Source organism: Lepus europaeus, chromosome X (assembly GCF_033115175.1).
Source record: "Lepus europaeus isolate LE1 chromosome X, mLepTim1.pri, whole genome shotgun sequence".
NCBI lineage: Eukaryota > Metazoa > Chordata > Mammalia > Lagomorpha > Leporidae > Lepus > Lepus europaeus.
The window spans coordinates 6,595,231-6,607,759 of NC_084850.1; the positions used below are offsets into that span (position 1 = coordinate 6,595,231).

At 39.9% G+C, this 12,529-nt stretch overlaps 1 protein-coding gene across 11 annotated transcripts in view; it reads right to left on the reverse strand.

Moving 5' to 3' along the window:
- Positions 1-9,725: 9,725 nt before the first annotated feature.
- Positions 9,726-12,529, reverse strand: part of FMR1 (fragile X messenger ribonucleoprotein 1) — a 42,591-nt gene continuing 39,787 nt past the window's right edge. For 2 of the 11 annotated variants that reach the window (XM_062182871.1, XM_062182869.1), the window contains exon 17: positions 9,726-12,071. In XM_062182871.1, the coding sequence (XP_062038855.1) occupies positions 11,961-12,071 (111 nt within the window). In that variant the 3' untranslated portion in view covers positions 9,726-11,960. Of the gene's footprint in view, positions 12,123-12,529 lie in introns of all 11 variants that reach the window. The other 9 variants (XM_062182873.1, XM_062182866.1, XM_062182874.1 and 6 more) reach the window with 6 other exon arrangements.

Sequence of the window (12,529 nt, forward strand, 5' to 3'; positions counted from 1 at the left end):
AAGATGTAAATCTGATCACAGCACCTGCTTGCTTAATGCCCTTCCACAGCTACCTTGAAAATTCCCATTTCTTGCCTGGTTTATAATAACCTATCTGCTCTGCACCTTGCTTCCTACCCTAGCCTCAGTCCTTGCAACCTTCTCCTTCATTTAGATATTAGGGTTATGTCAAAGTTTCCCAGACTCATAATGCTATTTCCTCCTTTGCATCTAGCTAACTCTCCCTCATCCTTCAGGCCACAACTTAAATAAATATCACTTCTTCAGTACACTATTCCTGACCCCCAGACAAGTTTCATCTTCTACTTACACTTCACCATAAGGTTGGGTTATAATATGAATATGAAAAATAGGATTCACAGTTAATTCAGACAAATAGAGAAAGATGTGCAATATTTACCACCTCTTCTACTCACTGGAAGCTTTATCCAGGCAGGATGTCTTAAGCAGCCATATATCTGTATGTGGGCTTTTCTGTGTTTATACTTAGTTAGGATGCCACTGTAACCTCCTTTCCTTAATAGGTACCCAGCCTCCCACATTTTTAAACCATAACATAAAATGGACTATAACATATTCCATAGCCAAATCAAGTTTGGAGTGATATATAAAGCTTTGTGATACTGGGTATCATGGGTCACTGCCACAGACAAGTATAGTTTGTTAAATCTGGAACAGATAATTAGGTAATTTTTTTTCATCTTGATCTTCTACTTGCTCCCCAGGTTCACTGTCTATGTCCAACCAGATGGATTCTGAGACTTTATTTTGTGGAATTAAAGGAGATCCAGGGGTAACAACCCTTTTACCAGAGGCAACAACCCTCTTACCAGAGGCAACCTCTTGAGATTGAGGAAGGCAACCTCTTGAGATCAAGGAAGATTGTCTACATGTACTTACTACATGAGACTTAGAACCATGAAAGTGTCCCCAGCTTGCAGAAAAGTTGTGTGGCAAATCCAGCGTCAAAGCTGTCTCCCCAGTAAAAAGAACACCAGATGCCATCTCAAACTGCAAAAAGGTGGGTAGTCCTTAAATTTGTGCTCATCCATATTTCTGTGATTCATGTAGTAAAATTTTCCAAACTACTCACCATAATCAGTGTGGGTCCAAGAAATCAGGGAATTTATTATGCAGTTTGGTAGACATAAAGTCATGCCACTCTGATATCCTGTTGTAGAAAGTGTAAATGACTGACAGCTTTAACAACTACCCCTCTGGATCCTCCACTGTGTTTGCACCAAGGTCCCACTTCTTGCAGGCTACTCCCAATCAATAATTGAGCAAAGTGGAAGTGTTAATACAGATCCACTCTTGTAAGAAGTCCTTTAAAGGTGACTTTGGCTCAAGAAGTCCCTATCAGCCTGAGTGAAATGTACTTAGAATTGAACTATAGTTAAGTCTGTACTCATCCAATTCTCCTTTCTTCCATTTCCTTCACAGATGTCAAATTTGCACCATGGTCTGAATTCTCTTTTGACTTTCTCAGATCCCCTACCCGTTATCCATCACAATTGTTTCTCTAAAAACCAATCCTGTTTTGGCTTCCACTTCTCAGAGGACCTGCACCTACACATGGGATGTGATAGTGTACACAGCTGGAGAGTTGTGCTAGTTTCCCTTACAGAGATTGTTGTTGAAGAGATCATTGTGGTTGTTCCAGGAACTGATATTTCTCTAAGTTGCAGATGCACCAGAGTGCAGAGGAACATGGGAGTGCCAGTGAGTTCCACACACTGAGAGTCATTGGCCCATTGCTGCTTGACAGTGGCCATAATAAGTTCAAATCAGTGATAGATAATTAGGTAATTTTTCATCTTTGTCATGTCATTAAGGAAATCTAAATACATAGCAAGAGTAGTCAGTTGGAGCTTTAACTATGTATGTGCTATATGGGGGAGGTAGACAACTACACAACCCCATTTCTACAGTATCCAAAGCAGTCAGGACCCACTGTATGGCCCTGTGTAGGGGCAAGGGGCCTATAAGTAAATCTGCCAGCATGAGCCAGTCCTCGCTTTACATTATGGCATGCAACCTGGAATCACAAGCTTATGAAGTAGCCAAGGAGCATAGGATCTATCAATAATTTCTTTGTACATCAAATCACAGCCGATCATGACAGTTTTGCTACTGTGGTAGGTCTGAACAGGGATACAATAGCTCATACTATCCTGTGGGTAGGATGGCTCACAGGCTGAACTAACTTGGTCACTCCAAATGCTATAATTTTCTCAGGATGTAGTCCTTTCTAGGAGAAAAATACATGTGTGACTTATTTATTGAGCTTGTATATGAGGTATATCTGTTTCCATAGGGAGACCAATATGCATATGATTTTTTTTTAAAGTTTCATGCTTGGTGGCCTAATGGCCTGATCAAGGAGTGAGGCCCTTAGCAGAAGCCCATGAATCTATGTAAAGGTATGTTTCATTCAAGGAGCAGAATGGTTTATCACCAAAAGCACTTTAAGTTTTGCACTCTTATGTAGAGCAGTGGATGCCATGGATTGTCAACACTTACCATCATAACAGATGGCTTAGAATTCCATTGAGTTGATAACATGGAAGAAGTTTGTTCCATCAATGAAACAGATTTATTTGGTACCAACTCTTGACACTGAGGCTCCCACTGAGCCCATTACTCATAGTGGGCAGTAGAGCCATCTCAGTACCCACTTGGTGAGCAACTACCTATCTTTGCAGTTGGCTTGATTTGCAATTAATTTAATATACCATTCCCACCTCATCTCTCTTCTGCTTGCCACACTCAGCAATTATTACGCTACTGTCTCAGTTCCAAACCATCCTTCTGTAGTCTCTAATGCTGGGAATGAGACTCTGTATCACATTACTCCTTCACCAGCTGTTCCATACTAGGTTCTGCTTAAAGGCGCTAGAAGGCTGGAAGATGGTGATTCTTCATTCTGGTAAGAAACATGCTCCAGGGCCGGCGCCGCGGCTCACTAGGCTAATCCTCCCCCTTGTGGCACCGGCACACTGGGTTCTAGTCCCGGTTGGGGCGCCGGATTCTATCCCAGTTGCCCCTCTTCCAGGCCAGCTCTCTGCTGTGGCCTGGGAGTGCAGAGGAGGATGGCCCAAGTGCTTGGGCCCTGCACCCCATGGGAGACCAGGAGAAGCACCTGGCTCCTGCCTTCGGATCAGCGCGGTGCGCCGGTCGCAGTGCGCTGGTCACGATGGCCATTGGAGGGTGAACCAACGGCACAAGGAGGACCTTTCTCTCTCTCTCTCTCTCACTGCCCACTCTGTCAAAAAAAATTAAAAAAAAAAAAGAAACATGCTCCAGAAGCAGCAGTTGAACCCAATTTCCAGATTTTTTCCTCCACACTATCCAAACCAGCATCATCACACCTCCTCAGACATCAGTATTAGCCAATTGGCTGGCACTTCCTCCTCAGTGATTTAAATTCCAGCCTCATGGGATTCTGCCTTTAAGTTATAAAGGCTTCAGTACCAACTGAATAGTGTTCCTTTCTTAGAGATCTGGGTTTCAATTCTGTGGTCCCCTTTGAGCTTTTGGGATCTCATTATTCCATCCTCATCCCTTCACTTTCCCAGGCCTCAAGATAGTAGACTCTTTCTGAATACTCTATTTTTGTGTTACCTTAAGGTCCCTCTATCAGATTTTCAGTCTTTTAATATCTGTTTAACTAATCTCTATATTAAACTGTTAACATTAGTAGTCTGATTTCTGTTTTTCCAACGGGATCATCACTGATACAGTCATTCTACAGAGTTGATACAGTGAACTCACTACAGGATGGGAATGTTGGATCAGAGAGTCAGTTCTTTGGCTACCAGTCTGGTGTTTTGTTACATATAGATACTTGAATAGTATTGTTTGGTGTGGGATGTGCTGTCTATATAATACTCAGAGGCCAAACAGGCCATAGCCCCTTTTATAGTATCACAGATACCTGTAATTTTCATTTATTAGGCTGTGGAATATCTCTTGGGTGCTGCTCATATAGTCCTCAAGGTATATACTTGAATGGCCTGCCTCTGTTCTCTATCCTCATTCTGTCCAGTTGAAATATAATAGGACCTGCATATGTAATTTTAAATTAATGTCACTAAAAAATAAGAAGAAATAGGTACAACTAATTTTAATGACATATTTAGCTAACTCAGTAGATCCCAAATACTGACATTCTGACCATTGAATTTGTAAAAAACAAAAAAGTGATCGTTTTGCTTTTCTTTAAATATGATCTTCTAAATCTATTGTGCATTCTACACTTGAAGTGCATCTCAATTCAGACCAACCACGTTTCAAGCACTCACAAACCACATGTGGCTAATGCCTGAAGAACTGACAGCACACAGCTCTAGGAATGCATACCAAGTGCCAGTAATTGCTGTAATCAGTTCAGTCATCTGTTGACGTATCAGGTGTTGTGAGTGCCCTGGTAGCCACTATTAAAATCAGAATGATCTGTTATTAGGGGAAAAGGACACTGGAATTGTTCAATGCCTAAACAGGTCTGTGGAATTGGAAGTAGTGTGGCCTACTGCCCCCTCCTGGCAATGGCAATCAATCTTATATGAGGGGAATGTTTTATTTCTCACTTCGCGGTTTATGGCTTTTTGTTTATTTTTAAAGGCAGAGCAACACAGAAAGAAACAGAGATCTTCCATCTGGTACACTCTACAAATGCCTGCAAGAGCTAGGGCTGGGCCAGAGCAAAGCCAGGTACCAAGAATTTCGTCTGGGTCTCTCACATGGGTGGCAGGGACCCAATTACTTGAGTCATCATTTGCTGCCTCCCAGGATGTGCACTGACAGTACACTGGATTGGAAGCACAGAGGAGCCAGGACTCCTTCACACAGGCAGGCATCTCAAGTGTTGGCATATCTGCCTCATCATAATGCCCACCCCTGTGACAGTTTTAAATGCACAATCACAGCAGATTTTGTAAGTACCAGCAGCTTCACAGGCTCAATAGCATTAATGTATAGTATCCCCCAGTTAGGATTGCCATGTCTGCACCCATCCAGGATGTTACTGTACATAATATGCTAGGCCAAAGGTACCAACATGTCCATACCAAACATGCAGTTTGACAAAGACCATGAACACTGCCTCATCAAAGAAGCCCATAGCATCTGCAGTAATTGTGCAGTCTCAGTTTTAAGTAACGTTAGTCCCAAATCCCGCCAGGGAAGGTATTCACTGTGGAGTAGACCATATTCAAGAATGACAGTTTCTTGGGGGCAGTGTTTGGTAAATATAAGTCTGTTGAATCCCATCCCCACCTGTGTTCCAGGCTACATGTACTGTAGTGTAGAGCTGAGTCCCCTGGAAGAGGCACAGGATTGGGATCTGAGCCAACTTTGCTTTTGGCTTAAATACTTAAATACGGATTGAGGGGCCCTGTAGCAGTCCAGAAAACCAGTCTCCCAGGTGTCAGACTGTGTGGGTGGGGGATGCCTTTTGAGTCTTGTTGCAAGACTGTTAAGGTGTGCCTAACCATTTAACTTCTCTAAGGACACAGGATGCTTTGAAGCTTTGCCGGCCAGGTAGTGGGGACAGCTAAAGGCCTCCATCTCCAGAGGGAACATTCCCATCCAGGATCCACCTGCACCATTTCTCCACCAAGAGGGTCCATAAAGCTGCTCTACAACCAGCTTTTTGTTTCCTGCACCCTTATATTCTCTCTGCAATCTCCATAGACTGATTTGTGTTGCTTTTCAACCTACCAGCCTGCATTAGTCAGTTTTCTTTAACTAAAATACCTTAGAGGAGTTTCTTCAGAAGGAAGGGTTTTTTTTGCTTAGTTTGGGGCCCAGAGTCCAAGACTGGGGCAGTCTCATCAGGCACCTGGTGAGGACAGAGGGTAGTGGAGGGTTTACATGGCAAGCCAGGAAGCAGAAAAACTCAAGGAGCTTACTCATCATCTACTCTCTGTGGCTTCTCCTTTATAATGTCATGATTTAACCACTGGGCTCCACCCTAACAACCTAATCCAATCCAATCACTTTCCAAAGGCTCTGCCTTCAGGCACCATAATTGGATCAAGCCTCTACCCTAATCCATCAGCCACTAATCCATTAACTGCTAACACAAGACTTTGGGGATGGAATGTCAGATTCTCATTAACACCGCCTCTCTACTCTTCCCATCTATCTCCTTAGCTAGTGATAAAGCTAGTTTGTTCAAGATCCAGAGCTACAATGCACTGCCTGAGGGAGCCTCAGAAGTCTACAGTGATGCTCTTTCCTTTCCCTTTCATTTTTGCTGACCCAGGTTTTCTTTTGGGAGGGGCACAAATCAGCCCAAAAGGACTAACTCATTCCTTACCTGTGGCAGAAGGAGCAACTTAAGGGGTGTCATCGTGTAAGAGTCTACCAATATTTCCAACATTCTCTGAATTACGGTAATTTGGTCACAAGTATTCCCAGGTGCTCAAGATTTTCACAAAATTATGCTAAAATGCCAGGGTGTCACAAAACAGCTCTGACTTCAGCGGGGTCTCTTGGACTTTCAGTGTCTCAGGAATTTTCTGGGGGCCATGTGAATTTCAATTCCTTGTGTACTCAAATCAAAAACAACATAGAGAATTCCACAATCAACTTCAAAATGCTCACTATCCTGCTGTACTTACTTCATGGGTATAGCCTCTTCATCACATAAGCAATTCAAACCTGAAGGGCCTTCTGTGATTGCATTTGAAGTCCAATTCCCCATAGTGTATTGAGGCCCCAGAGGTTGTACCTCAATACCCACTAAAGGCCTGTGAGGTCGCACACTGCACAATGACATGTCTCAAATTGAAAAGGTCAGGTTGCATCAATACTTCCAATAGTACCTAGGGACTAAGGGCTCTTTTCTCCACTTAGGGCTCACAAGGGCTGGCAGACTTGTAAGGTAGTATCAAAGGATCTAATTGTCTCAATCCACCTTACAAGGTACTTACCCTTTGTGGCACACAGAAATAAAAGAACACTGCAGTAACATATTCACTGGTGATTTTAGCTAGGACAGGTTTGCCACCATCAGCCCTAGGATACCATCCATCCTTGTACATGACTTAGTTGATCCCGTTTGCAATTTCCAAAAGCCAGAACAGAGTTGGGCTCATGTTGGGCACCATCCGAGAAATTGTGGGTTAAAGCAAATCACAGTATCCATATAAAAGGAAAACGTTTAGCAAGTGGTTAGCAAGAGGCACATGGAAACCTTACTGTCCTGCAAACTTTCAGGCCTCTGGCAGGTGCACCTTGGGGCTGTACTCCAGCAGAATCGTTCTTGAGTCTTTTCTATACAGAAAGCCTGATAGCAGCCCTCCATGCAGAGAATCAAATCAGAGCTTAAATGGCAAGCAGCCCACATTTAGATGTCAGTTGTTAGCAGTGTTGTCTGGGAACGCTAGCCACTAGCAGCTGTGACCTTATGGGAAATGCGACTTGGACTACAGGGCAGAGAATCCTCCAGTCAGCCAGGCCAGAAAGTTAGTTTGGGCACAGCCCTTTCTGCTAGCTGCTCATATGGGCAACTTAGGAGGGGTTTCTGGAGTCATCTCTTTGGGTCAATTTTTATCCTTCTACATGTCTTTTAAGTGTACACCCGACTGCTTAAAACTCTTCAAAGGCTCGCTAAAGTCCAACTTCTGTAACAAGGCACCTTAGACCCTCTTCAACAGTATCTCCAGTCTCAAATTCTAACTGCCCTAGCCATATTGAGCTTTTAGAAAACTCATGGAGACTTTTTTTCCACACCTAGACCAGTGGTCTCAGCTGGTCCTGTTTTTCTCTTGGCTAACCACTTTGTGTCTGAGGTAAGAGTTCATTTCATTCAGCCCTTCAGTGACTCCACACCAGTCAATCTGGATTGTGTTTCTCCCATGCATTCCACTTCATCCTGGCATTTACCATACTATATACAAGGGGGTCTTCAAAACTTTCAAGGAAATAACATGCTATGAAAAAACTTCATGGATTTTGTACAGTTTTTTTGTACCAATTATCTTTTAATCTTGTTTTCCACAAACTTTTTTGAAATACCCTCATACTGGAATTGAGCTCTCCCAGTATTGTCTCTGTATCTCTGATTTTGAAGTACCTGCAACAGTGCATGTTCAGTAAATATTTAATGAGAATATCCGATGAAGTCAGGTTGGCAGTCCCTTACTACTACTTCATGTCTAACTTTTCCCATATAAAACATGGATACTTTACTAATGTGGATATAACTTGCCATTAGGACCCTTAACAACCACTTACTTTGATCCGTGAAGGAACCAAATTCCAAAGAGTTGAAAGGATTCCTCCAGTATCACAGGGCTATACTATGGCATGGCCAAGTGTGAAAGCCCTTCCTCATCTGCCCCTTCCCCCCACTTTCCCACAGCATATTTCTCTTTCTAAGCTATGGTTTCTGGGCTGCACTCCCAACTTTTAATGATACAAATTCTTTAAAGAGCTTTAATAATCTGTTCTTTGATAAACTGTTTTGCAGGTCCTGATCTCAGGGAAATCTGACAAACATGTCATGGTGTTTACCAAAAGAGCTTTATAACTAATACAATTTTTCCCTTCCTCTCTTAGCATAAGAAATTTTAGTTCTGTATGGTACTGCATAATGATAATATAATCTAATTCCAAAGATTCTTTGAAATCATCTGTTGACAATCTTCCTTCCAATTTTCAATCTATCTCTGTAATAAAGTATATGGTATACAGATATTTGTGGGAAGATCTTTAAGCACTGTTTCAAAGAACAAACTTTAATCATTTAGCAAATGCAGTTTCCAAAGATTTGTAATGCCTCCCCACTAACACCTTAGCATAGGAAAAAAACAAACAAACAAACAAACAAAAAAAACAGATGTTTCCTGATCTTGCTGTGCAAAAAGAGAAATTGAAAGAAAAATTTTAAACTGGCCCAGAAAAACAAAGGAAAAGATGCTCAAGATTTAAATCCTGGCATCCAATAAGCCTTTGGGGCAATCTAGACTAGCACTTGGTACTGGGTTTTTCAGGGTAAGTGGTCATCAGAGGCATCTGAGGGTCATGAGGGAAAGATGTTGTTTATGGCCATACCACAGAAACTACCTTTACAGGGACCAGAACCAGTAACATCAGCTCCAAAACCACCATACTCCACACCACTAGGAGTTCTAAGACCATCATCAGATGAAACAAGTACCTCTGAGTTAGCCAAGGTGGGTGTTGGGCTGGCTGCTGCTAACAGGCTAAAAATGATCATGAAACAAGGAAAATCCAACGTTACTTGAGAATAGTTTCTACCCATCTGCCTCTAGTGGATTATGCCCAGCTTGGCAGAATGTGTAGCAGAGAACCAAAGAACCACGGTGAAAAACTAGAAAAGCTGAAAACAGAGGCATTTTTCAGAAAAAAAAAAAATCAGTGTAGGAGGCTGTCCTGCATTATTTCAGGTTCTAACACCAGGTGGAGATTTGACACTGTCACTTCTACACTATATCCTTTTTTAAGGCCATAGGTGTAACTTTTGTAACTGAGAATATGGAGAATTAGTTTCAAATATGTTCATTTTTGCCTTTTAAGGGCATATAAAAGATGATTTGCAACACACAATTGCTTTGCATGAAAAATAACTTTTCCCCCACATATCAATTTTTTTCATAGAAATTTAAAGCCAGGAGCAAACATCTGTCAGACTAATTTGTTGCTTTTTCATAAGTGCAAGTTTTTAATAAAAATTTACATCTAGATAAACAATCTTCAGATTCTGAAACTTTAATTAAAGATTTAAAAACATCATGACTTTGAACTGAAAAACATACACGTTTAGCACACAAATATTGTAATATGAATCAACTTCCAACTCCATTTGAAAACATGTGAATCAAATTACAGTTTTAGAAGTTAGTAATTCACATTTAAGCAAGTTAGCGCCTTGCTGAATTCAGCCTTCGTAAAAAAGAGACTTAGTGCATATTGTAATGGTACATAGTGTTTTTGTACCATTTTGATTTTTCACTTGTTTTATTAAACAAGATATAAGTTCTTGAAAGTTGGTAGATAACAGCTAACTTCCTATGACATGTGACATTTCCAATGGTAACAGTTACACTTTGTAACAGAACACTTTCTATAGATTTCTTTTCCTATCTTAAAATTTTAAAAGCAATCATTTGTAAGGATTGCATCAACATCAATTTAGCAGAGGAAGATCAAACTTTATTGAAACTGCTTGCATACAAAATATATTGCACTATAACCAAACAAATGTCAACATAAAATCCAATCTGTTGTCGCTAATATGTACAGAGAATATTGCCCAAGAGCAGTTACATTACAAGGTCATTCTACCTTGGTTAATTATCTACAGTATTTTAAACCAAACAGCTTACAGATGATGTGTGCAAGGTACCAATTTCTGTTTTCAAATACTATACATTCCCAGAATAAATAACTAGAAATCAACATTAATGTTTGGCAATACTTTTTAAAAGACTTTTTAATATTCGTGAAATCATGTGCAGTTTGCTGCCATTTTTATATGCTTATTCGTATGCAAGGAAAAATAACTGTAAAATGAAAATTCAAAGAAACAAACTCACAAAACACATCAGAGGCAGAACTTCGGTTTGTACGGCTCTGTACAGAATCAGTGGTACCCCTACTTGGAGTTGTTTTTTTTTTTTTTTAAGAAAAATATAACATCTTAAGAGTGAAGGTCCTTCACATATTTTTCCTCAGTAAATTTCATTAATTAAAAAAGAAAAACTCAAAAACAATACCAAAACCCAACACATCAAAAAACAAAAGGGAAAAAAATTAAAAAAAAAATTGTGTTATTTGTTAACCAACCCTAGTCTGCTTTTCGATCTGCTTACAGCTTAGACCCTATATTTCAAAGTTTACAAAACATTTAACCTGCTTCCAAAGTTTCTTAGACAAAGTACCTGTATGGCACAGGATTATTATGTATACATGAAATGACCTTTGCATCTCACCAAAAGAAGCTTGAAATCAAAATATGAAAAACTTTCACAAAACTTGGAGAGGACAAATAAAAAAAGGTTTTAAGTTAAAATTGGTCATCAGGCCAAAGAGCAGGCATATCCTACTAACTTTCAACCAGGAAGAATTGTTCCTAGCTGAAAACATTTTAGCCTCTCTCAAATGAAGATAGTTATTTCTTCTGTCTATACAGAAAAATTACACATCCCTTTCAATAACACTATTTGTCAAACTTCAGTGCAACAAAACAAAAACAAGTCCTATTCTTTATACTGCCTAACCTGATGTTCATGTAAGAAAAAAATATGCAAAGCATGCATTCTTCTATAAAGTACTAATGTTTGACAGGGTTTGCTACATCTTTTAACATTTAGTGTTTCCAACTTATCTTCCCTGAACTCTGCATCCAAATATAATATTCCTACCTGCCAAGATATAAAAAAGGCACAGATCATACAACTTTTTTTTTTGCTAATGAAAATGACAAATGTCACATCACACACATTTCAGGGTCCACAAAAATACTGGAAAGTGGACCAAAACATAAACTGACACAGGTCATGAAATGACATAGCATTTCATGGAGATTTCTCTGTGAGAGTGAAAATAGAAGTCTAGTAGGTTTATCATAAACACTATTTAAAAAAACTTAAATGTACTGGTGAGTTCTCACCCAATGCAAGAAAATGGCCCAAATTAAGAAAGAATATCACTGCTCAGTACTTTAAAAAATAAAACAAAAATCCTGCCCTGAAGTGCTAAGTATACTTAAAAGCAAAATTTCAAATTTCAAGATCATTTTGTGCCAATTTGAAAATTGTTGCTTATGGCCAATACCAAAAATAAACAAAAATTCTTAGCAGAATTTGTGTTCATTTCATGCCCTGTGCCATCTTGCCTACTATTTGTCTTTGGCCTAACAAAGTTTTCTAATATGGAATAAGAATTACGGAAATGGTATAGGAAATATAACTTCAGAATTATGCAGTTTAGGGTACTCCATTCACGAGCGGTTGTTGACCATCCACGCTGTCTGGCTTTTCCTTCTTCTGGTTACGATCTTTACCCGTGCGCAGCCGATTACCTTCACTGGAGGTATTCTGTAATGTTTTAGTGTGGACACTCCTTTCATTATTGCAGTCAACTCTGATCTAAAACAAGTTATAGTTGTTATATATACAGATCATATCCTATTGTAACTGTAATTGGCCTGACAAGAAATGCAAGTCTGAAGTGTAAATTCTACACGTTATAAGGGAACTGGAGATGATAATACAAGAAGTGCAAAGATAAGGTAAGATTGGGTCTTTATTGAGTTTGATTTTAGAACACTCTGCTTCTTTAACTGGAACACAAATGGTCATCTCACTGCATCCAAAGAGACAAACTTCTATTCTAAGCAGAATAGAACAGTGAGAAACAAACAGTTAAAATCAATTGCTATTACTGATTATCAGAAGTTATACATGCCTCTAACACTAGAGTTCAAAAAAGAATGGATTATTCTCCAAAGAATTTGAAACCTAGGAGACACACAAAATAATGTCTTCTTATTCTG